The 27498-nt window shown below is 33.2% G+C and overlaps 1 protein-coding gene across 2 annotated transcripts; it reads left to right on the top strand.

Annotated features, from left to right (window-relative positions):
• The first annotated feature begins 1261 nt into the window (after positions 1 to 1261).
• LOC111085798 lies at positions 1262 to 27486 on the top strand. 2 transcript variants are annotated; one of them, XM_022386042.1, is made up of 4 exons: positions 1262 to 1421; positions 2755 to 2843; positions 11528 to 11588; positions 23652 to 27486. In XM_022386042.1, the coding sequence occupies exon 4, from the start codon at positions 23690 to 23692 to the stop codon at positions 27410 to 27412; it is 3723 nt and encodes a 1240-aa protein (XP_022241750.1). In that variant the 5' UTR covers positions 1262 to 1421; positions 2755 to 2843; positions 11528 to 11588; positions 23652 to 23689; the 3' UTR covers positions 27413 to 27486. The 2 variants fall into 2 exon arrangements, with proteins under 2 accessions (XP_022241750.1, XP_022241751.1); XM_022386043.1 differs by lacking the exon at positions 11528 to 11588.
• Positions 27487 to 27498: the final 12 nt, after the last annotated feature.

The following is a 27498-nucleotide window of genomic DNA, read 5'->3' as shown; positions in this document are numbered from 1 at the left end:
GAGTGATTTTGGTTGGAGGAGTATGCCTCCCTTCTGTAGATGTCGGGTGCCTTCAGGGAACACTTGAGCTTGAGGTTTGTAGTGGCGGATGAAGTTAGCCGTGTCCCGTGGCGAGAAGTCGAGTGGTAGTCCGTCGATGATTAACAGAGGTGTAGGGTACGAGACAGACTGCATACTGGCATGTTTCAGGGTCGATATCTAGTGAGAGAATGATTGATCGTGGTTTTTGGCTTCCACACGTTGCCGTTCTTTTATCTTCCCACTTTCTTTGAGAAGAATACATACTTTTTCTCTTACAGAACTCCTTTTTCATGTTATAGGATCCAACCAGTTGAATGATGTTGTCTCCCAAGGTATTCTTACCAAAATCCATATAAAAGCAAGACAATGGAAAGTACTTATACCATTTGCCATGGGTCTATTTGTAAGATTGGGTGTTCTGCAAAAACACTTAAGGCATCCTCATGGTATATATTGGTATATATCTGTGTATTTACTCAACTGTTCAATCCAGTCCACACATATTCCATGGAATATCATGGAAAAAGCCAGCACCAGGGAGGTATTCTGCTCACTTTTCCGGCTTGATTTTGCTGGCTTTTAAAAATAGGGTTTTGCAGTCACCCATTCCACTGTCTCCAGTAAAATACCTTTCCAGCTAAAGGTCTGATGGGGATCTAGGCACTTTCTCCAGGTTTCCCCCAGTGCAAATTCTCCTCTCCCCATTTGCTGAGTGGAGTATGGGAGACTCTTGCCACTTACAAATTTGTAGTTGCTGGGTTGGTGGGCCATGGAAAATCCTCACCAGTTGGACTCAACAACTAGGGCTATACAAAGGAGTACGAATATAGTTAAGAGTTGGACAGTAGTGTCAGTGTTGTGCATGTCACCTCTTTTATACATAACTATGCCACTTGTGTCCTCTTCCTGCAGCCTGAGGATGTTCATTAAAGCTGAAGTGAGCATACACTATGATGCTGTGCCCTTCTCCTGCAGCATGTATCTGTTTAGTAGAGTCAAGGCATGAACACTATATCTATTGTGCCTATCTCCTACAGTTGGAGTCTCTCCCGTAGAGTTTGACAGTAGAGTTGAAGGGAGCACACGAGGTATGGACTGAATGAATCCCAACCACACTCAAATTGACTCTCTGATTGCTTGGTTGCAAATGTTGAGATGGCCATGATCTCATTCTGGCTGTGCAACACATGAGGCTCATTTACTTTTTTCTCCCTTTCTTTTCCAGACAAAGAGTATACCTTGGCTGAAACGAGATGCAGTCTCCCATTGGAACCCCTGTCATTGGGTGTCACAATCCATGAATATCCTTTGGGCACTTCTGAAGGGAACTCATCTAGGTATAATTTGCACCAACTCCTCCACCACTTTAACATGGTATTCTAGCTAAACTGTGTTAAGAGGTGAGTTATCATCTCAAAAGTTAACATTTTCCTTACCTGAAAATGTATTTCTGATAGATACTCACTTGTGTACACATTTCCTCACTTTTATCTTACTTGCCTCATCACAGATGAAGTTACTCAGAGTGAAAGTGCATAGAGGGAGTTATTGTGCATGGAGGATTGTCATCCTCCTATTGATACAGGGCTTTTTTTGCATGATAACATCATCAAGAAGCAGTGCAATTCATGTTAAATTATGTGAAATTAGGAGTTGCCTCAAGGCTAATGGCATGCAGACCTCTAGTAGATGCATGAATAAGTTAAACTGTGTGTGGAGGTATTTATCATAAATACATTTTCAGGTAAGGAAAAATGTTAACTTTGAGTCCCCCAACATCAGAGTCTACTCATTCTTCATCAGCTGTTAAAGTAATTGTTGTTCTGAGAGAAGTTGCAAAACAGATACTGAAATTCTTGATTCATTCATTAATAAGTCAGGTTTTAGAATTATAAAATTACGTTGAAAATATAAAGAACTAAATTTAAAATGTAACATTTTACTGTGAGTCAGTAAAAAGAAAACAAAAACATGCATTTAAGTTTGTGACCAGTATTACCTCTGTTTTTTACTCTTTTACATTTAGATAAAACTTTGTCAACAAAACTGCAACTCAACTATTAACCATTTCTTTTCATTTGAAGTGGGACTCTCAAGATTTAACAGAATAATTTATTTGTGTATTCTTTGGTACTTGTCAATCAGTTGTGTTTAGTTTTCTACATACAGCAGAACTAAACTAACAAAATTGAATATCAGTGATGAACTTCTCCTTGGATAATTTTTGCCCTTTAACTGGACACGGAGTATAATCATGGTTGCATTTATTGCCATTAGGATGATTTAAAACTTCACAATAGTGCAAAATATCTTAAAACATTGATGGTGTGGACATATACTGCATCTCGGCATATGTGGTTGCCACATTTTACAATAATTTACAGAACTCTACAATACAAACCAATCAACAATAAACACCTATATCCAATATCATGGCTGTTGAATTACAACATAATTTAGGCTTTGATAGGATGATTACACAAAACATAAGTAGTAACCATGTAAGTTATTACTAACATAAGTTATTTGTGTGTGTAATGATACATGTCATGTAATGATAATGTCAACAGACATGTTTATCTTAAGGAAGAAATAATGCTAAGTTAGTTCTGTACAAGCTTAATCATTTTAGGTTTAATAAAAATACTTTTTCATACAATATGTATTCACACACAAATTATATATTTTTTAATGCTAAGTATACTGCTACATAAGGTTTATACATTTCAGCAGCTGACACAGAGAGTTATTTGGAATCAAGGTACCCTAAGAAAAGGATCCTGTTCATTTCTCAAGATAGAGTGTTGGATGTACCATTGTTGGTGAGTATCCAAGATATTACAACCCATCTGCTCGTATCCAAATTAGAGTTTGGTAATTAGCTCAATATATCAATACAAGGAATTGTTCAGAAGCTCATTGCCCACTTCTCTGCACATTGAACAACTATTACCTCACATGCTGCTGTGAAGAATGTTAAGCATGCCACAAGTGAAGTTCCCACCCCTACCCATGTTAATGTGTATTAGCTGCAACCTACAAAACGTATGCAGTAGTTTTCATGCCCTTCACTTGAATTTTCCTTATTCTATCATTTTCACATATGCCATTTAACCCTTTCACGATGGCTGAGTTTAAAATACACAAATTTGTATAGACAGAAGTAGGTGTACATAATAAGTTTCCAAAAATGGAAAGAGGTGGGCATAGCCACAGTGTTTGAGTCAGTAAACGTAGTGATATCTCAGCAAATAGAAAAATAGAAGGTTCTTATTTTATATTCTAGTCTGTAAATATAGGTAATTTGAGTTCCTACTTCATAAGAAACTATAAACTCTGTATTTGGACATCACAAACATCTAATTTGAACCAATGCTGCATTCAACATCCCACGTGACTCACAAAAATCAATATTTAGGTGGTTTTTTTTAATATTTACTTTTAAGTTAAAAAATTAACTAATGTATAAAACTAAAATTTTGAATTATAATCTTCATTTTGATACAAAACTTATTGAATTAATTCATAAAATAGTAGTTAAATATAATTTTGAATGTGAGTCAACAAATGCAATAACATGGCCTTTGACCCATGTCAATAGGGTTAAGCTACACTTTCTTGCAAGCATTACGTGTTAGATCGATAAATCCTGGTTTGTTTTAAAAAAATTTATGCAGTCAGACAAACAAACTCGTGTAGATGTAACTTTATTTAATAAAACTACATGTAAAGTAAACAATAAAGTAATGGTATTTATAATAGTGTACCGAATATGAAACGGTTATGATCATTTAGTGTATGACATTGTTTTATGAGTGGAAATCAGAAATGAAGAACAAAACCTGTAGTAAAGAAAAAAGTAGCTAAAAGGTGTTTACAGCAGTTTATGAAATGTACAGAAGCTGAAGTATTGCAAAGTAAAGTAAATTTAAAGTTGTAATTAAGGCAAACTTAGCTGAATATGCAGAAACATCTGAATGTGTGTTTACAAAGTGATAAGCATATGGTTTTGAACGAACTGCACATGCATATTTTAGACCTATATAAGTTGAAAAAGCTCAAAGAAACTGTATTTAGTGTAATGTTCATTTTTTTACAATAACAAATACAAAAACTAAAATTGAAATCAAAGCCAGTTGTTGTATAATGACAATGATATTGTGCCATTGTGTACCTTACTTTTTTTGCATTGAAAAGTTTGACTAAGCCAAAGATAGATAAGGTGATTCTGAATTGAAAAGCTAATATGCAATCTGGACTCCTCATAAAAAGAAGTTTGTGAGAAAAGTTCCAGACATACAAATTCAAGCATCTTATTTATCTAAGTTGAACAAGTCTGTAATGTAATTCTCATTAAGCTATAGCCTCCTACCAATAGGAGAGTGACACATTTTTATGTGCAGTAATCTCCCGAAGCTCTAGCATTTGAATAAAGGTTCATTCCTTTCTTGGCACTGTTTGTCTTCAAATGTGTTTCATGGTGTCTTTTTTGGGGGGGGGGGGTGACTTTGGGCTTTTACTTTCCATCCACCTTTATTGTCTCACTCATCTTGTTTGTGCTAGTGCTTTTATTGTCATTTCTATTCATAAAAAAACAATTTTGAGGATAATTTTTTATTGTGAATTCCCAGATCCATATTTTTGTAACATCAAATGGTTTGGACACTCCAGGAATCTACTTCTGCAGTTTCAATTGCAATTGGAGGTATTGATGGTCAATTATGTTACTGCCATTGTGCACCAGGTTGGTTCTCTGATGCTTTCATCTCAGTTTAGGTTCCTTGTCCTTCTGTCTTTGTTGCTTTTGCAGAACCTGTTTTGATGATTTTGACAAGCTGTTCTAACTGACTGTCTCTTCTTATGTTTCTCCTCTTCTTGATGAGAACAGGTAACCCCACTTTCATCATCTATTGCCTTGATTACACATAGTTGTGACATCCTTTCTCTTTCTCCAGTTGTTCTTGATGATTCTTGGGTTGCATTGCTCCATGACCCTTCTCCTTCTGGTTATCCTTTTTGCCCCCTTCCCCTGATATTCTTCTTCATGCTGGTACTTTTCTGTCTCAGCTTTGTGCTGACCCATTAGAGCCTCACCCTTCTTACTTTCATGACATTTGTTTTTATGGCTTATAGTCATGATCCATCTACTTTTCTCTCAAGATTTAACTCACCAAATCTCTCCTTCACATTCGGGGTTACCCTTTTCTTCTAGCTTTGCCTCTTTCTCGTCCTTAACCTGGTCATCTTCATATTGCTCTTTTTTCAGTTCCTTTGCTATTTGTCTTCATTTCACCTTCTCTCAAAGGCTGTTCATCATGACCTTCGACAGCTTAGTTAGGGATACTTATTCTTACTTGTTTGCCACCTTGGTCTCCATTGATTTCACTGCTGTATCCCAGTTGACTTGGTTTCTGAGTTGTGCTGTCAGACTGCCTTACTTTTGAGTTAACCATAGTACTGTATGTTCTCAATTGGTAGTGAAAGCATTTACATGGAGGATGCACTCATTAGGTCTCCACTTCATTAACTATATGGATGATTGGCTCAAGAAGCTTCTATAGTGATGCCCTCCCTCCTCCTTGGGATTTCTCATTCGGGTTGGTTGTTCAAATGTTCCAAGTTTGTCTTCACCCCACTTCACCTTGGTATCTTTTACAATTCATGTGGGGGTGTGTTTAGCATTCTCCTTTACATACTTGCACCATAGAGCTTCTGGATTCCAAAGCTTTCATGTCACTTACTCTTCCTGTGCAAAAGGTTTTCTCACTTTGGAGAATCTGGCTTTTCTTGGGTTCCTTGCCTTGTTCCTCTTAGATGTGTCCACATGCAACCCCTTCAGTGGACTTTATCCAATCAGTTGGAATATTCCAGAGGTTCTCTATCAACTCTTGTGACACTTCCTCCATCTGTTCATTGCTTGCTGTTTTGGTGGCTTGATCATTCTAACATGACACTTACTGTTCCTTTTCACCCTCCTTGTCCAGACCTCCATCTTTTCACCAATTCATCTTTTTCTGGTTGGGAGCTATCTAGACACCTACATCCTTTTGGCAGTTTTGTCTCCAGAGGAGTGGCCCTTTCATATCAATATTGTAGAGCTTTTGGCATTTTAACATGTATGCCATCTGGATAATTCCATGGTCATATCTCACATCAACCAAAAGGGAGGCACTCGATCTTGGAATCTCTGTTTTCTCACTCTGGAAGTTCTTTTCTGGGGCTTTGAACCTAATGGTAGATCATTTGTCTCACTTGGGCCAGATCCTTCCCATGCCATGGTTTCTCAATGCACAAGTGTTTTGATGGATTCCCACTTTTAGAGTCCTCTCGTATATACTTTTGTGACTTCTCTTCACATCAAACTTCCTCTTTTCTGGTTGCCAGTCCCAGATTCTGCTGCTCTGGCAGTTGGATGCTTTTATCCAGGATTGGACCAACCTCTTTCTTTATATCTATCCTCCTCTTCTACTTCTTCCTATGGTCCCTTATTTGTGACACCCCGTGCTGAGTTTTTCTCATTACTCTTCCTTGGCCAGCTCAGTCATGGATTCATCTCATGTGCCACTTGACATTCAGGAATCCTTTTTTCTCCCACATTGGAAATCCCTTTTTACCTTTGCCCCAGATGTCCATCTTTCACAATGGGTTGTCATGCATTCATTGTTACTTCCCAGAGTAGCTTAATTTCTGTCTCATTCCTGCCAGTCATCCACTTTTGCACTTTATCAATGCAAATGATGTATGGTTTACTACCACTAGTCCATTTGCTCCTCCCTTCTTTCTGGTCATCCTACTCTTTTTCAATTTTCCTTTTTTTTACCCAGCTTTGTGACAGGGATTTATCCATGTCTGTGATTGCTGGTTATAGAGTGTCTTTGTCCACAGTTTTCCATCTCTTACCTAGCACTTCTCCTTTCCTCTCTTTGATTCTTACTGACCTCTTCTGTGCCTTTCTCCTTTCCCGATCCCTCTTTAGGACTGAAAATCTCTTTGTTGCTGTCTGGGCCCTCGTGTTTCCTGTTCCAACCTATGGCCATCCATTTCATGTATCATCATTTCTGTTTTTTTTTCATCTTCTGCTTTTACCAGTTGAGTGTGTTAGCTCATCCAATTTGTCTATTCTTTGGGAGAGGAAACCTGTCAACTTTATCAGATAATCTCCCATCAATTTCTCCATCTCATGACATCTGTCACCTCTCATTGATGACTTTTCCTGTATGAGATTCAGTAGACCAGAATGTGGACCATCCCTTACACATTTGTGTCCCATTAGTTACATCACATGGTGGTTTTATATGCATTGGGGTTTTGTATACCTTCTACCCAAAGACTAGTGAGGTGAGTATTGTTATTTGTTCTTGTTCTTTTTACAGCTCCTTCGTCACTGTTATTATATCTCAATGTACATCATCTGGAGGTGATGGAATCACCTGAGTGGCAGGTGTTGTCTCACAGGAAATATTTTTTTTTTCCAAAATCCACATTGAGCAGGGAAGTATAGACAGTGTTAAGCCCATCCACCACCCCTTCTTTCTGCCTGTTATTGAGTTGATGTTTTTTTTCACAAGACTGCTTCTACAGTATCTATATCTAATCAAAAACACTTTAGGTGTGAAAAAAAAGGTGTGGCCAAACTGGTAGCTACACTTGTAGTATTGATAAGGATTTTACAGCAAATATTCATTCATTTGTTAGCCAGGTTGCATTTTTTGTTTAACTTGGGGCATGATGATGGGTAAAACAAAATCTGTGGCCTAGCTAACTAAGGGTCTAAGGAATGAATATTTGCTGTAAAATCCTTATCAGGGCTATAAGTGTAACTACCAGTGTGGCTTCCAATTTTGATTTCATTCCTTTAAGTGGCACACTCAATCCTTTTCTAGCTACACCTATTTTTTCACAAACAAGGTGTTTTTGACTAGATATCATGACATTTTGTCAATACATAACAAACCACAGCAAGTAAGAAAGTAACACTCGATTAACTATTAAAGTAACACACATTAACTATAAGATTGCAACACTATTATTTAGAATAGACCTATACTTTACAGAGCTAACCAGATTCTTTAAAAATATATGATGTTAGTTTTCTCTCTAAAACAGTGTTAATAGCTTCCTTTATAGAAATGCCATATAATTGAGCTTAACAGTTTCTTGTCATCACCCCCATGCAATTGCTACAACTGTATCAAGTATCATTATTTATGCTAATTGCTTAAGCTAATATCACATGATGCTAAATGCTCTTTAATTAGGATAAGTTCATAACATTTAGTACATTTGTGCTGAAAAGTTGGCAATGAATAATCAATAATAACTGTCCACCCGTATGATTCATTTTAAAACTTGAACTAGAAACTGCTAATCTAGTTTGCATGGCCTAACCAATACTTATGTATCTGCATGTCTTTTCACTTTATAGTTTTGCTACTCTAAATCAACCGTCTTTAATCCGAATGACAAAAACTAAAAATGCTCCACTTTTACTCTTAGGTGAAGCTGTAGTAAAAATGTTAACTGATAGCTCTTGTGACTATTTTTGTAGGTTTGTGCAAAAATTTTCCTCAAATTTGAGCAGTTTTTGTTGAATAACTTTGCAAATGTGGCTTATATTTACACCAAATGAAACTCCTAATTGTAGGTTGTAAAGATCTATCAATGTACCAAATTTGAAAAAAATTCCTTAAAGTTAAGTACATTTTTCTGTCAAGTAAAGTTTCCTTACTTTTGGTGTGAAGAAAAAGAAAAGAGGAAGAAACTCAGTCAAAACTGGAGATGTTATATCTCAGGTATTTCTTAATGGATTGCCTTGAATTTTAGTGTGTGAAGTAAAAGTCCAGTAAAACACACATCCAATGAAAATGTGCAATAGTTTGATTACCATGCTCCAAGATACAGAAGATGGAAAATTGTTGAACTATCACTCCTGGTAAAAACTGTTTGCCCTGCAACAGGTTGTTTGGTCGCACTACACACTACTGTGTGTCTCGATACTTCCAGCCCATTTTGTAACTAAAAAAAAAAGAAAAAAGACAGCATCAGGTATATGGCTGCTTTCTACAGTCATGGTATCTCATTGTGTAGTCCCTCAACGTGAGACCTTGAGATGTGACTTTTCCTGTTCTGTATGAGTATCTTTCCATTTCTCTTCCCCATACAAATTTCTCCCTCTCTTTTTCTTCTAATGGAGCATAGGAAGCATCCTTGCTTCCCCAGTCTGCCAAGTCATTGGGGAGGTTGATATGAAGAGTTCTCCTTTAGGACAGTTGTTGCACCCTTCGATGGGCAGTAGAGCTTGGGTGTCCCTGGAAGTGTAGTACAAGCACCCCAGTACATTATGATTCAAGCCATTCCCTGTGTGGGTTTTGTTTTCTATTTGGGATACAGGTGTGGGATTTTCTCTGCATCTGATTACTGTGGTAAGTATGTGACATAATTACTACAGTACATGTTGGACAGACTTATAGCCCTAGCCACACAGTACAATCATACTCAGCTGATCACCTGTGTGATGATATCTTGTTGAGTTCTTATATTCTCCACCTTAGTGACACTTAAACACCAAGCAAAATATATTTTGCTCAACCATCTCTCTTGGGTAAAAATTATTCCCTGTTAGAGATGGATGTGGTCTTCTTCCAAGTAATGCCTCCCCTCCAATGAGTGACATGCTCCATGGGCTTTCTCTTTCTAATGCTCTATTTTCCAGGAAAGAGCTCATTCTGATGCATTTTGTTTGCCTCTTTGAGAATGAACCTTTTTTCAAGTGCTAGTATTCGTGGAGATTACGTGGAGGTTGTTGCCCTCCTATTGGTGAATGGCTATGATGATTACATTACAAGTTGACACAAATTTATGTTACACATGTAGGAGTAGGACATTCATTTAGGCTTGTGGAATGTGCAAAAATCTTCACAGCAGTGCACGAAGTAATAGCTTTCTTTTGCAGAGAGGTGAGTGTCTATCTAAAATACATTTTCAGGTAAGGAAAGTGTTATCTCTGTGAGCATTGATTACATAAATTAGTGTCACTATAAAATAATCAATTAATCAAAATTAGACTTAAATTGATTATCGTCACAAAAATCATACACTAGTCAAAATTGGTTTTTCAGTTATTCTATCCAGATAATCAACATTTTGCCATTATAATCTCGAATTATTAATTTTAGTTAATTCGAGGTGTCACAAAAATAATCAACTAATAAAAGTTAGAATTTCTGATTATTACTCATTTTGATTATTCTAACTCTCCAAAAAATTGAAATATTGCCATTGTAATTTCTCCTTATTCTATTTGATTATTTCAAGGCTGTTCAGCTTAATCACTTAGTGTCACAATTTGTGAAAATAATCAACTAATAGAAATTACTGTTGCTGATTATTACTGTTTTGGATTTTTCCAACTGCCCACCTTTTATGTAAGAATAACCAATTATCAAATTTCATTGATTACTCTGTTGTAATCCAAATTCATGGTGGATAAAGTGCTGAAAAACTGAAATTGGCTGAAAACTGAAAATAAAATAGTAATGTTTAAAATGCTATCATCCCAGCTGCTAAAATTAATCACTTACTATTCATGCAAACTCTGAATTATATTGTAAAACATACCATGTTCAAGATGCTAGTTATTGACAGAATATATCTGATCTATAACTCCAGATTATGACATTATGAACATAGCCTTTAAATTCCAATTTGCTTACATTTTGTGTTTGATATAACATGATCTGGTAAATTTATTAAGGGGATGAAAAGAAACCATGTTGTCAAGATCATAGTTGTGTAAAAGTTTTTTACTTCTGCAGCTATACTCAAATACTTTGATAGCACTGAATAAAATATAGGCTAATCAGAATCACATTGATAGCTAGTCCATTCAGAAGTTGAAACTGCCATATTAGTTTCTTCAGAATGTTATCAAACTGAAAGCCACCTACCAAAAAAGCACATAGGGAAGGGGTTCTTTATCAGGATGCCACTTTCATAACAAAGGAATTGAAAAGAAATAAAAGAATCACAGGTAACTTTTCTACTTAAACAACATCCATAGAATAATAAGAAAACAATAAACTACAATAACTATAATATGAGAAGAAACTGCATCCTGTTTGAGAACTTTGGTGTATAAGGAAACAACTGTCACACCAAAATACCACCAAAAAAAGAAAAAGAAAATAATAACAAAAGAACAAGTTTCATGTACGTTTTATAGCTAAATGATACTAACAAGGTAAACTAAAGTAGAAAGTAACAAAAATCAGTGACAAAAGTTACAGATGGTTTTCTGATATGGAACTATTGCCAAGCATGGGTGCTGAAGGAACTTAAATCTAAATATATTGCTAACTGGCCATGCATTATTCACCCAAAATAAACGAAGACAATTTATTGTGTACTAATAGCAGGACAGCTACAGCAGAAATTAAATTATTTGTATTTTTTCTGCTCATATACTAATTATTTTCTTAGGCTGGTATTCTTTTTTTATACTTATTAGGGTTGGCATGTGAGTAAAATTCAAGGACAGCTACATGCAGCTCATCAGCCTCTAAGAACAGGTATGAATATAAGGTATCAGCTTTTATAGTACTTAGAATTGAATATGTAGTGAAGACTAGTGGAAAGCAACCATGAACAGTTATGAATCTCACTACTCATTATTTGCATGAGATGGACAAGTCTGTGATTGATGACAACTGAGAGAATGCTTTGGATGTGACATTGTTACGTCCACTTCATGAGGGTGGTATTATGGTGTGGGTCTGATTTAACTATCTTGGACATGTCCACAAACAAATTATACGTTTTGAAATTTATGGGAATGGGTCGTGTACTTTTCTCATCACAACAGTGCACTTTTTCATATTACAGACTGTCGAGCAGCAGTTCAAAACAACATTCAGAATCTGGTATGCTCAGTTTCTAGAATTCAAAACTGAATCCATTTGAACAGCTTTGGTACATCTTGGAATACTTATTGAGAAATAAAAAGGACATACTCCAAAATCTCATTATAACTGTAGTTGTTTAGTAAGAGGGGGGGGGTGTATTCTACCATATGCAGAGTTGTAAAAAACAGTTTGCTTTCTATGGCTAAGTTTAAAATTGTTGGTTAACTCAGCAAAAAAAAGGCATATTTTTCACTATGCTTAAATACTCTGTAGTTTGAGTAGAATAAATTTAGATACAATTATACATAAATTAAATATTTACTACAGCTATAAGCATTTATACATTAGGTTGAAACATCACAAGTTCTCATGATTGAACTTGCAAATGGAATTATGTATTTATCATGTCTTAAGCCAAAGACCACACACACAAACACTAATTGTGTAGTATTATATTGTTCAGTAGTTGCAAGTTACTGAATTGCCATAGAACAGGTTAATTCTGTGTATTGAAAATTAGGACAAATTTAAGTCTGTTTATATAGATGCACAACATGTTAGATTATGTTTACTAGCATACTGTCATTAACACTTGAGTTACTCAGATTCATTGGAGGATATAAATTTGTAACATTCTGGACAGTTTGTATAACATGATTGGCTTCACTAAGTTACATGTAGTTAGCTTTTGATTAGTTTATAGTAAAATCACAAGTGGTAATGAATTTAAGCTTATATAATATAGTCTTTTAAAATTTTTGATGATATAAAAAGACAAAACTAACATATTCAAAGAAAGCAAGGTTAGATAATAAGATATACATTATGTAATTAAAATAAATGAGCTATAAAACTTCCTACTTTATACATTACATTTTAGAACTTTGGAAATGGTACATCATCAAATCTAACTGCCCAGTGGTATGGAATTTTTGAAAAAACTTATTGTCTAAGAGATAAATTGCTTGAAAAATCTAATTGCCCTTTTCCATGTCCAACAAAGCACACAGACAAAAGTAGAATATAAGTTTTAGGATTTTGTTTTTGTTAACAGTAAAAACAACAATATATTCATTTGTGTATTTTATGGTTTTAACATAGTCATTAGCATTTTATGGTGCAACATGTAAAAGTAGTAATTGCTAATGTTTCAATTACTTGGATAGTTGGAATAGTCGAAAATAGAAATAATTGGAAATGCTGATTTCAATTATTTTTGAGTTGTGGCCTTATTGATTAAACTGAACAACTTTGAATTAATCAAAAATAATGAGAAATTATAATGGCAATATTTCATTTATCTGGTTAATTGGAATTTTCAAGAACAGAAATATTCAGAAAGACTAATTTTCATTTAGTTGATTATTTTCCTAACATTATATAATCATAATATCAATTAATTGATAATTTTGTGTGTTGTAATTGGTATTCTCGATACTAGTAGGTAATCGATTATATAATTAATTGTCCAGCTTTGTTTATGTAAATGTGGTTCAGAAACTTGTGTGGCTCCCTTGAAATCTGTATGTAATGTTTTTCTAGAAATGAACAAATGATATGAAGGAGAGAAAAAATCTGACCAACTGACAAAATATAATTGTAAAGTGTGTTGTCACTCAGAGAAATTTTGTTATCCCAGGCATTTGGTGCTGAGAATTTCATACTTATGTCATCATATGATATTATGTGTATCATTTATTTAACACTAATTTTTCACTAGAGTACCTTCACTCTGTTTGACCAACTTAAATCTAGGTTAATAGAAACACTTCTGTGTTTTATAACTTCACATTTCATAAACATGATACTATCCTTTACTCATGCTATAATCACCATATATATGGCAGCCACTACATTGTTTGTTTAAGGTTTCCACATTTAAGATATTTATACATTCTTGAAATATATTATTATTTAAATGTTTATTATTTTATCTTCATTTCTATGTTGAACTTGATCAATGGAAAACTTTAAATTTTGTGTGCATTATCCAAATATGATTGGTAATTTGCCAAATGCTGACTGTTTTTCAAACTAGGCAGGAGTGCATCATTTTTTAGCAACAGAGTCCAGTCTCTGGTTAAAACCAGAGGAGGACCCACCTCCCTTTAAAGTTTAGTCTTAGCCATGATATATGACACTCCCCTTTTTAAAGTGTGTTATTCTAATACTCTTAGTAATATAGAGCATGGATGTACATGTATAAGTACATACTATAAATTGCTTTAATGACCCTCTTCTGTTGGGCAGGCTGTTATGGATTATCTGGTAAAAAATAATGTCCATGTAGTAATAACAAATTAGATTATTTCTTTTGTAACATTTCTTCACTTTGACATAAGTTGCAGGCCTAAGTTGACAAATAATGTTTCAATAGAAATTTCTCGCTAATGGTATTGTGCCTAACTTGCAAAAATAAACTTGCTTGTACAGTTCCATGGCTAATAGATTGAGTAACCAAATGTACATGAGAACTCTCAGAATAACTTTTCTAACATTGAACTGACCTCAATAGAGCTTGTTTAGAGGACAAGCTTTGTCAGCAAATGACTTTACAAAACAGTGATAGTAAGAGTGTAGTCCTCTTTAGCCAACTGATCCAGAACTTTCTTTAGTCCATAAGCATTATCAAAGGTCTTTCCATATGTGATTATGTTATCCAAGTAGTTGAATATGACATTCCAGGGAAGTTCAAAGAGAGTGCACTTCGTTAGTCTTGAAATGTAGCAGGTTCATTACATAATTCAATTAGTAACACAACAAATTTTTACATTTCTTGCAGTAAAGATTCTTTTTGTTCTACTTGCTTCAATGACTTGCAATTGCTAATATCTAATCTTCAGATCCAATGTTGAAAACCATTTTGATCCAAATATCTAAAATTGAATCAATCTTTGGCAGTGGGTAGACATCCTTCTTTGTGACTTCTTTCACCTTCTGGTAGTCTATGCAGTACTTTGTGTATCTATACTTTTTCAAAAGTACAGTAGCTGATGCCCATAGACTAGTATTCAGTTCTATCACTCCTTGTTCCTTCATGGCTTCTATTTCTTTGAAAGCCTTAGCCTGTTTTACAAGTGGCATTCATTTGGCTAGTTGACATATTAGGTTGCATCTCCAGTATCAGTCTTATGGGATTATTACTTGTTTGATCTAAGTCACGAGGTCCATTGGAGAAAGTATTTTGATATTCCATGAGAAAGTCATGTAACCTCTGGCATTGATTAGCTGTAAGACCTCTACAGCTCTAGTTATACAGTTCTTGTGAGTGAGGTGATAAGTTGTATTTCTATGAGGATTTGATACCAGATTTCTCATGTCTTGTCTCAAAGGTGACTACTTTTGTATTACCTGTACAGCCTTGCATGTGGTGATGCCCATCCAGATTTTAATTCTTTGGTTCATTGTTTTCTTTATGGTACTTAAGATGACATTTTTATTTTCAGATCCATGTAAGTTTTTTAACCATTAATCTTTCAGGACATGCTGAAGGATTTGGTTCTATTACAGCCCAGTCACTAGATGTAAATTTGTTTGTATAAGTTCTGGTATGAGTTTCACTTCTTGGTAGTATGATGATTGCTTTCTTTGTCATCTCTGGAAGTTCAACCTCTGGTGTAGTAATTTTCATGTAGTGCATGGGCATTTTCTGGTTATAGTCTGTCAAGTTAGCCCAACATTGCATCCATGTCTCATCATATAGTCAATTCACAATATGCATTCTTCCTTGATGTCTGTTATCCACATAGCATAAAGTCTAGAGAAGCTTCCTACAGTAAGGGTAAACTTTCCATTTTCTTTTTTCTGGATCTTTTTGTCTACCTTGCTGTTTGTTTCAGTCCATCTTCTTTCATCATTGTTGGAGGCAGTTCCCCACCTTCAATATCAAATTGGGTCTAACTATTATAATGTAGAATTCATGTCAGTGACCATATTGCATGGCTTCCTATCAATAAACTCATTGATGTGTGGACTGTTTTCTTTAAATAATGAAATTATTATTTCATATAGGACAGATGAGGCATTCTCAGTAGAATTTCATCCATCAAGTATAGTTAATTCCTGTTTTCTAATGTCTAGTTGCCCTTTGCTGTTCCTTTGACTGGTTGGGCTCAAAGACCCATCCTTATTGTCTGCTTGGCATATGAACAGTTTTTGGTTCCTCACAATCTTGGCTATAAGGACTAGGACATCTGTAAGAGTTCTCTTCTTATGGTATCTTTTGAGAGATGTTATTCTATACAGACTTTTGCTTGCAGTTCCTGGCAATATGTTCTTTCAAATTACACTTGAAACATCTGTTATCTTGTGCTTTATTTCCTCCACCATATTTAACTGTTCGTCTAACTAATCCTTTTAGTTCTTCTAGATAATCATCAGAGGAAGTCAGTACTACTCAATCTGATGATCTTTTAACTTCTAAGTGGTGCCTTTAGTTGTTTATCTGCAACTTCAACCCTTTTTTAACCTTTAGTTTTTACGGTAGTCATTGAGAATTCTATCAGCATATGAGATACAGTAGTCGGTGAGAATGCTATCACTGTGTAATATGCGGGTTTATTTTTCCCTCCGTTCTTTGAATTCATATTGATGCTCTGGCCTGGTAACTAATTTACTTATGTCACCAACAGCAATAATTCAACCATAAAAACAAAGACATATAGCTAGTTACCTCTAAAATACAATGGAGATGAGCATGTTGAAGATCTGTTACGATCTTGTATAGGAAGTGAAGAGGACATTAAGGTATCAGAATTGCACTCACAAAGTCCAAGTGCAGAAAGTGATGACTGCTCATGAAGGTACTATCTCATGGCCTCCTCTCCCCTGCCGTGCACCAGTGGAAGCCCAGAAATACCCAATATACATCTAGTCTTGGTATACAAATGGACAGTAGAATAAGTGAAGAGTTGATTGAGCTTAAATATTTCAATGTTTTTTTATTAAACTTTGATGAATCACATTGTGCATGAAATAAACAGATGTTATCAGTATTGTGCTGAAAACATTGAGATGTCTTCTGGTTCAAGAATGCATAAATGGAGAGATACGGATGTTAGTAAATTTTTTGTATTTCAAAATTTAATTAAGCATCTTTATTATCATTTTATGTCAATAAAATTGGCATCACAATGTAGTTTAATAGCAAAAAAACACAAAAATAATGTAATTGTTGACAGAGCTTTCCAAAAATGATTGACAAACATCTACAAATGAAATAGTCTGAATTAACTCCATTAAAAGCATCTCAAAACAAGTTCGTTAGTATACCATTTTTTTCCTGTGACTTTGGAAAGAATTGCTAAAGCTTTTTGATTAAAGGGTTATGAAGTAGCATTCATTCCACAAAACAAAATTGTCAACCAAAGATAGAATTTACCAATTCGGTTGTAGTTGCAGTAAAATGTACATAGGACAAACAAGAAGGAAATTGAAAACAAGGTTGAAAGAACACCAGTATGACATAAAACATGACAACACTATGTACTCTACTGTAGCTGGACATTTCTCAAATTGTGATGGTAATTATGACTAGAAAAATGTAAAGATTTTTAGAAATGCACAAACAAACATAAAAAGGAAATTAAGTGAGTGTATTTGTACAAGTTAAAAACAGATCTGTGTGTATAAATAGAGATGATGAACCAATCAACATGTCTTATTGGAATACTTATTTAATTTAAGTAATCCCTCATTTATGATTTACTTTTCCTCCCCTTGTTTTTAAAAATGAAATCACCCATTAATGGTTGTAGCTGAATATATGCTAAGCTAACACTGGAGATTCTAGCCCTGATTATGGTAACTGTATCATCAAAGCTAGTTGGCTGTAACTAATAATAAAGACTTTACCCTTTCATTTTGCCAAAAAACATTGGTTTTGTGTTTTTTACTCTTAATATAGTAGTACAATGTGTCTGAAAAATTACAATATAGTTTAATGTTCAACTTTTAATATTATATGTTTTAACTTCTTAATTTGAAAGAAAATATTTAAAATAAATGCAAACTATGCTTTTTCGTGTGCCACATGGCTTGTCTTAATGCTCAGTTTGTTTTATTACACCTACTATACAACATTTACAGTAGTTAACAAATTAGAAACTCAGACTTCAGACATTTACAATCTGGAATATAAAATAAGAACCTCCCATCTTTTTGATTTGCTGAGATATATTTTTGCAAACCTATGAGAGTAGTCCTGCCAACTACTCCATTCTTTTGAAACCTCTTGTCTACTCACACATACTTCTCATAAGTATGTGTTTATAACTGATAGAAAGAGCACATTCCAAACTATATCAATCTGACAGTCATTTGTAATTGGATTGAAGGGGAACTTGTTATTTGATAGGAGATGTTGAAGTCTATTGAGTAAGTTGTGGTCCTGAATAGAAATGAGATTTTTTTTTTAAATCCACATATAGCTTAGTTAGAAAGCCAATAAATTAGTGTTTTTATGTGTACCATTATAGTAATTTGACAAGTTTTTTTTGGTTTTCTAAAGTGCATCATTGAAATTTACAAAAATTAACTTGTCTTCCCCCCTCCACTTCAAATAATAAATGATGCTCATGGCAAGGCTTTGCAAATATGATGCACAAGTACAGATGAATTTTGTAACATCGTAAGTGCTGAGAATCATTGTTTTGCTATATATTTTTTATGTATTGAGCTATGTTTTAAAAACAATAACTAAAAATTAAGCATTTATGAGTAAATAGTAGTAATATATATATATGCATGTTCATAAGCACTTACATTGTGCATTAGTACTACTACATTTCAACCACCCAGGGAGGTTAACTTGCATCCAAATACCTACTAAGTTTATTGGATTAGCTTGGACTTTGTACAGAGCCATATCAAACATTTTCTCACACTTACTTTAGACAATTTTCATTGCCACCACTGTATTATAAACAAGCCAATAAATTCTCTTTGACTGTGTTCTCAGAGCTGGTATCATGATAAACTCTTTTGGAAAAGTTCTGGTAATTGTGCTGCATGAGTTTGTTTGCTATTGATGGCATCATGTGATGTCACGTAAACAGTCTAATAGCAGGAGTGGCAATTCATTGCTTTATGATTGGCAGGTTTCTACTTCAGCTGCTAACAGTAAAATAAACATAGGAAATAGATGTGAAAAGTTTAGAAGTAGAAACTCTCAGGGAAAGTACCTTGGAACATCGTGGTCAATACTAAAGAGGATAGAATGGAACTACTCACTTTATTTCACATTTTTCAACACTTAAAGTTTTATGGTGGTTACGAGGATGGTTAGAGTTAGGGTAGAGAAAATAACAGAAAAAATATAAAGTTTTTCTGAAAAACAAATTAGGAGGTTTTGGAGATTACACAAATGAAATTTGAAAATTTTCATATGAAGAAAAGTATTTTTAATCTTAACATAAAAATCACTTTGCACTCAGAGCAGTGAACACTGATTTCATATATTCGTGGACAGATTTTTAGTAAAAATATTTAATTAAAAAATTCTGGTTTGTCTAGAAAAGTCTTGGGTATTAAAAACTTGAAAAATTTTGTAAGGGTGAACAGATTAGTTATCTATATTGCTGTGCCATCTGTAACTGCAGGACTCCCTGAACTACTCCAGTATCAAATCAAATTTCACAATTCAGCTGGCCAGTCAAAAGCATTTGCCAAAAAACAACAAAAATGGACTATGATGGGAAGGTACCACAGGAGGCATATTAAACTCGGTTTGAAATCATTTCCAGAGTAAACAACATATTCATTTTGCTGTCCATTTAACTCTTTCACTACTGTCTCAGTGGATTATGCTGACCATGTAACCCCAAATTGACCATCAGTTTCCATACTATAACTTTCAAAATGTTTTCTATTCCACACTTAATAGTAAATGATGTCTTAGGTTAGAACTCTTTAGATGATTCAGGAAGAGATGTGAATGTTGTGATCTTTGCATTTACCAATTCTTTTTCCAAGTGTTTTATTCTGTCATTGATTTTTCTTTTCATGCTTCTTTAACTCTGTCATTGCAGCCTTTCATTGCTTTTTTGATTTTGTCATTATAGCTTTTCTATCCTTTGTTGATAACTTTTTACACTTCTATTTCGTGAGTACAGGCTTTCTGTATTTCTTCAATCCTATTGTTGTAATTTTCTGAACATTTTTAATAGCTTCATTGATCTTCAGTCTTATTTATTTTTATTTTTAATTCTTTTCATAACTTCCTATTTCTTATCATTTAATCCTTTTTTAATTTTATATCACTTTTTTTCTTGGTCTTCTGTTAATTTTTCGTCTTTTTCTTTTTGCCTTCTGTTGGATTTTTCTTCATCTTTAATAAAGTTCTGATTTCACTTCATGTCCGGGTTTTCATCATGAAGTTTGAAGTTTTATAACTTTTCTTCAAGCTTTGTTCATATTGACTGAAGTTTTAGGCCTAAGGTCACAAATAACATTTTCAACAGAAATTCCTTGCTAATAGTATTACACCTAACTTACAAAAATAAACTTTTAAAATTCCACAACTAATATAAGTGATAATTCTCATCATATAACTTTTCTGACCCTGAACTGATTTCTCATACTAAATAATTCAATGAATTGTCATTAACTTCACCACATTATTACTTGTATTTATATATAATGTATCTTCATCTTTAGCTATTAGACAGAGGCTCTTAATTACTTCATCATCATGGTCATTAGCTCTCTGTGGCAAAGAAACTTCTGAATCAAAACATTCAAAATATAGCTTACAACTATATGACACTCTCTTTAGATCAGTGTTCCAGTACTTTTAGTAATATACTGCATAAGTGTACAAATATATAGTAAATATATTGATTTAATGACACACCAGTTTGATCTTCGCTCCTTCAATAAAATTTAATACATGGTTTATAATTAATTAACAAGCAGGGCTTTTAAGTTTCTAGCTTAACTGTTTCTAGTTTCAGTGTAATCATGTCTCTTAAACACTGCCAAAAATGCATTTTCTAAGCATATAAAATTTTGTGTAAACTTAAACTTCCAAATATTTGCATATAATAGCATAGTTTGAACACAAATTTAAAGATATAGAACAGCTCCTTTTTAATATACGTGTCTGAATTAATATATTTAAAGTTAATGTTTATATAAAAAAACTAAAACAATTAGTAATTCTCAATGTTTTGACAAAGTGATAAAGTATTTACATTAAAATAGGTATAAACTAGTTTTCAAGGTGCATCTCCAAGATTGATCTTGATTTTATATGTCAAATTATCTTTATTGGGTCTTGAATTTAGATTATTTGAACAACACTGAAAGAAATATAAGTTAATGGCATTCACAAAACAATATCTGTAGTTATTTGTCCAAAATATGTAACTGTCAAGAGTTTTTGTTGAATAAGGAATACAAATGTATTAACACCTGCCACATGAGCCAGCCCAGCATATTTTAGTACTGAACCTGGAATGGTCAATAGGAGGGTCATTTTAGAAACTGGTTATTTAAGGTTATTTTGATAGATCTCCATGAATGAAGCTTGGCATAACTTCTAAAATCAAAAACTAAATATTAATGAAAATACAATATAATGAAATCCATATGGATTATAATATGATACCATACTGGGCATTATACCATTATTCTTGAATGTAATCTTCATTGCACAACTGACATATGTAATTTGAGAATCATTAGGGAAATCAACTTGGAATGTCATTGTGCATCTGCTTTAACTTCAACACTGCATCTTTGGGTTTTACTGTGCCATTAGTTTTACAAAATGTTGAAACTAATGATTTTTTTATATGATTCTAATCCCCCTTTTTCAAGATAATGATACAATTGTGCCCATTTTTTTATGTTTCCTTGTCAATGCAGTAATCAATTGATGAATCTTTGATTCAACTGGTATGTCAAATCAATTGGGATATCTTCGATTAAGTTCTTCCCTCATCTGACCTGGATCTATGGTGTTGCTTAATTGCTACACTTAACCATCACATTTACGACCACATCTAGAACATTTCAAACGTGTTTCATTACTACATTGTTTTACTTTACATTTACAAGTTACCTTCTCCATTTTTTTTTGTCTAATCAAAACCCAAACCTTTCTGGAATGGCTCTATTTTTTCTTGTCCAATCAAGATGATAGGCTGGCTTGTGTAACAAATGTTAAAACAACACATGTAAGAAATTTGAGGTTCTCGATATTTGGTATCATTGGATGCTTGTAGTACACTGTTTCTAACAGTGAGAGATAAGTTATGTTGTTATACTGTCAGCTCTTTCCTCTGTATTATAAACCTTGTAATTGGCTAGACGTCTTTATTGATTAACTTAATAATGAAAGAATAACTGCAAGAATCAGATTATTAATCATCTTTTAGGCTAGGTAGCTCATATGCTGTTTTTCAAGTTCGTATTTAGCACTTCAAAGCAGGTATTTGCTAATTTGTGACTACAACACCACTATTTGAATGTTATCGGTTGGCATGAAGTTACAAGCCTTTTGTTTTAATATAGAAGTAGGTGATTAACTTAATTAAATAATATAATTGATTATCAGTGAATATTGATTAGAGTGATATATAATAATTTATATTCAATTACCCAAAATTGTCGCAAAAATAACTATTGTTGTTTTTGCTTATTCCAACTATCCAGTAATTGATTAATATTGAAAATAATTAATTGGTATTTCCAGTAATTACTATTTTTGATTATTCCAACAGTCCAGTAATCGATTAATGTCATGAAATAATTACTGATTGAAATTAGTATTTCTTATTATTACCATTTTAATTTATTCAAGCTGTCCAGTAATTGAAATTATGATTAAATTTACTAATGTGAAAATAATCAACAAATTGAAATTAATGTTTCTAACTATTATTGTTTTTGATTATTCAGCTATCCATTAATCAGATATTGCCATTATGAATTTTCCTTATTATTTTCAATTTATTCATACTTGTTCAGCTTAATAAGTGTCATGACCCATAAAAAATAATTAAATAATATAAATTAGGGTTTCTTATTATTACTATTTTTGATCATTCCAACTTTCTAAGTAATCAAAATATTGCCATTATAATGTTTATTTGTTGTTAAGCATAAAGATACATAATGGGCTATCTGTGCTCTGCTTATTAAAGGTATGAAAATTAGACTTTAGCAATATAAAGTTTTTTGGGCTATGTTTTGAGAACAATGGATTACTTGAATGTAACTAATTAATGAGTCCAACAATTAATCCATTAACAAATTCCACTAATTGCCCAGCTGTAATTTTATACACCATAGTCTGCAAGTAAAAAAAATTCACAATTTTTTACTTAGTGTAAAATTACCTGTTAATAAAGTGAATCAGTAAGCAAATACAGCTATATACAAGTATATTATTGCTGCATACAAAAATTACAAAAATGTTTTCACTGTAGTTAGAATAAGAAAGTTTTAAGTTATATATTATAATGATCAGTTTTCTTTATATAAGTTGTGGCAACATTCTAATTATACTTGTGGCTGAGGATCTTGCAATATGATTCTGAAGAGGGTTCAATTCAGAACTTAAATGCTAATTAATATGATATTGTATCAAGGTGCATACAGATATATTGTATTAGGTTTTAAGTACATCTTTCGATATATGAATTTCTGATTGTTTGAGATTAATTTATAAATTTACTTTATTGTTGATTTATTAAGTATTTTATTATTTATCTCCACTTATTTTAGGTACAATGTGAGTGGAAAGAAAAAAAAGCATTGGAGTCATGAATCCTCCCTTCATTCACAATTTCTTAGAGCTTAGACCTAAAGTAACAGCAAGAAAATCTTGTTCAAGTCCATTTTCTTATAGGCAGTATTGGTCTTCTAAGAAAAGTATAATTTTGAATAATCCTGATATATATTGTGGTGAATCAGATTTGAACCTTACAAACTCATGTGATGATTCTGTTAGAGATCTAAAATCTCATTTTATATCAACTGTATGTTCACATAAATCAGTCAACTCATTTCCAAACAAAGAAGATTTGACACATTCTGTAAAGCAAGAATGCCTGATGGAAAATAAAAGTAATCCTAACCAGGAATGTAAAAATGTAAAAGGGTGTGAACCAAGTTTTCAAGATAGAAACTATAAAAATTTATCCAATGAAAACATTCTTAGCAGAGTTTCAAGCGAAAATCAACTCTGTCAACTACAAAAAGGTAATTTATTTCCTAGATTGTTGAAGCAGACACAAGAAGATGGTTCATTATTTGAAAATGCAGACTTTGGTGCACAAGATTTCTTGTCTGTTCATAAGAACAAAATCATAAAAGCAAAAGAACATGGTGATAGCAATTCAAGGTGTGAATTAGGATTAAAGCAAAATGAAAAGGGATTATGTCATACAATAGAACCATTTAGTGGTTATGAGGAGAGCATAGAAGAGAATACCACTACTAAAAAGGAGGCTTTAGTAAAACCTTTTCGAAGCTTTGTTACTCAGGAAATTAAAAAGGAGTTGTTAGTAATGAAGAGTGAAAATAAGAATTTTTCATTTCAATCTAGGGAAAATAATGGTGTTCTTACCAAATCTTTGAAAAGAATGCCATTCATTCATAGTAAGTCAAGATCATCGGAAGTTCCTGTTGTCAAGATTAAGCCTATGATGCGAATTCCTGTTGTGACACAAGATGATTTTACTTCTACTAAAGAAGGAAGTATGAGTGAGACTGTTCCTGTTTTCACTTGTAGCTCATTAAGTTCCTTGCAGGTAAAGTCAAAACAAGAATTGTTACATGATTACAAATGTTATGAAAATCCTAATATTCTTATCACGCCAGTGACTGGAAATGTATCTAGAAAATCCAAAATAACTACAGCACGGTCTAGTGAAAGACTGAAAAAAAAGAGACTCAGCTCTCAACGATTATCATTCTTATACCAGAAGCACAGTGGGTACAGAGAATTATCACTACAAAAAACAAAATATTTACTAACATCAGATGCAAAGGAAAATGTGGGAATGCTCCAGAAGAAAAAACAAAATCATAGGAATAAAAATGTAGCTAGTCACTCTGGCTTTCAATTTGTTAAAAAATCATTTCATAAAAGGCAAGCTTCACACCCTTTAAAATATTTTAACAGCAAAACAAGAAAAAACTGCTTCAGAAGAAAATCTACAAATAAAAAACATTCAGATGATAATAGAAAAACTTATTCTGTTAGTTCTCAACCAGGTCCATCTTTTGACTCAGAAGATAAGAATGATACAATGACAGAAATTCAAAGACATTTGAATGGAAATAAGTCAGAATGCTCAGTTTTTGCAGCAGAACAATTGAGTTCGTGCATAGCTATACCAAAAGAAGAAAATGAAGGAGAATCAGCTGATCCGTCACCCAGAGATAATTTAGAAAAATTCTGTAGCTTATCTGAAAATAACAGTAATGTGAATCTTCATGACAGTCTTCAATCAATTCCAGGTTCCCCAGAAGAGAAAGATATGCCAGAACTTCTTCCTATCCCATTTGATGATACTGTTGAAAATGTTGCACCATTATCTCCTGAAATGCCTTTATTAATTCCTTTTACATCAGAACATGAAGAACCTCCTGTTCTTTCTCTTGAAGAACCTAAAATTAATATTTCTTCAGAAGAGATATCTAAAAAATGTGATTTAGACATACTTATGTATAATACTAATTCAAGTAGAAAATTATGTGCTTCATTTTTGAGCAGTACACCTTGCTCAAGTCTGTCTGTGACAAAAAAAATGGGAATCCAAGAAACTAACAGGTCATTTTATACCAAGAATGAATACTGCACTAAACCCATACCTAAAAGAACTGCTAGAAAGTCATTTCCTAGGAGATATGTGTGTGAAGAATCAGTTGTGCAGAACACAAATTTAAAAAAGCATTCTCTGTTTCAGCCAGTTGTTCTTGTTGAAAGAATTACACCAGAAGAACTTTCAGTGTGTCCATCTTATAGCTTTTCTAATTCCAATTTGCAAAACATGTCATGTCATGAAAAACTACACACAAACCATATCCTGTTCTCAGAGAAGATGAAAGAAACTGGTGTTATAAAAGGATGGAAAGAACCAGAGATGGATATAATTGATGGAGTTGAATTTTTAGGTTTCAAAAATGAGGAAGACATCACTAAATATACTCTTACATTTTGTGACTGGCTTAATGATAATGAGCTGTCATTTAGGGTGGAAGAAGATAGACAATCAGTAATATCTAGTCACGCTATCAACAAAGATTTTATTATACCAACCAAGACCAAGGATATTACTAAGATAAAGGGTTGGAAGAAAAAACTATTTCATCGAAAAGTAGAAGGTATGTGTAATTCCGTTGAAAGTAATGAAAACAAAAACAGTGAAGATAGTTTTTGTGATAAGAAGAAAATTTCATCAACATATAAGCAAAATGATGTCTCACACAATAGTACTTTGAATAGTGTTGTCTTAAAATATAAAAATGATTATAAAATTTGGGCAGATATAGCAAAGTTTGCATTGTCACCATTGGTCATATTTTCTGAAAAACTAGCCTCAAAATTCAGAAATAGTGAAAAAGTGGTAAATTCTCTTGATTCTATTGAAAACAGAAGTTCACACACGGTTTTTGTAAGTGAACTGCTAGAAGAGTTTCTTGACACCAAAGCTGAGTTAAAAGTTGGATTGCTTGCACGTTATTCTCCTCTTACTCTTTTACCTCCCACTGCAGCTGTTTTGTCAATGGGCTCACTTAAAAAAGATAAATCTGTTAGAACAAAGCAAAGCTATGCTGCAAAATTATTGAAGAAATCTGAAAGTGAATGTAATAACAACATTTTAGAGTCTTCAGAAGAAAAAGAAGATGTCCAAGATCATGAAAAAGAAAATGACAATGTACTACCATCAGAGTTAAATTTTGAATTTTATGAAAGGACTCTTTTTGATGGCTTATATAGGAACCCTGCAGAAAGATTAAATCTTAATAGAAAGTATTTAGGAAGTTTAGCAGAAAACACATCAAAGAAAAATAAAAGAAATTTCATTCCAGTCAACAAAACAAAACTAAAAAAACATGAAACAGAAGGACATATAAATGTAAGTGGGATTGAGTCATTGGGTGTAAATGCTTCACAGAAGTCTATTGTACCACTTATTAGACATACTCTTTGCACAGATGGAATATTAAACGAGGTAGAATTGAACAAATTGGCTGAGAATTTATCATCAGATGTTCACAGTAGATATGGTCTTGAAAACATATCATGCTTTTTTCCTATTATTTCGGAAGAAAGTGCAAAACAAGCTTTATCATCCTTGAATTTTAGTGTCATGTCAAACACTAGTAAAAGCATGGAACCAAGTAAGAAAGTCAATTTCAAGAATAGTGAGGCTTTTAATAGTAAAACACAAAAAATGGATTCCTTGAAAAAACGTTTTTCGCAAGACTTTCAGCAAATTGGACAAAAAGGATACATGGAAGATTTCAAAGTATAATACAGTGAAGAAAAACAAATTAGGTTCAAAAAGATTGTTTCCAAGTAGGAAGAAAAGCACTGTGAGGACCATTCATTTGGAAAATA

Source organism: Limulus polyphemus, unplaced genomic scaffold, assembly GCF_000517525.1.
Source record: "Limulus polyphemus unplaced genomic scaffold, Limulus_polyphemus-2.1.2 Scaffold623, whole genome shotgun sequence".
Taxonomy (NCBI): Eukaryota; Metazoa; Arthropoda; class Merostomata; order Xiphosura; family Limulidae; genus Limulus; species Limulus polyphemus.
Note: the sequence above shows the minus strand (reverse complement) of the source record. Positions and strands in the feature narration are given on the sequence as shown.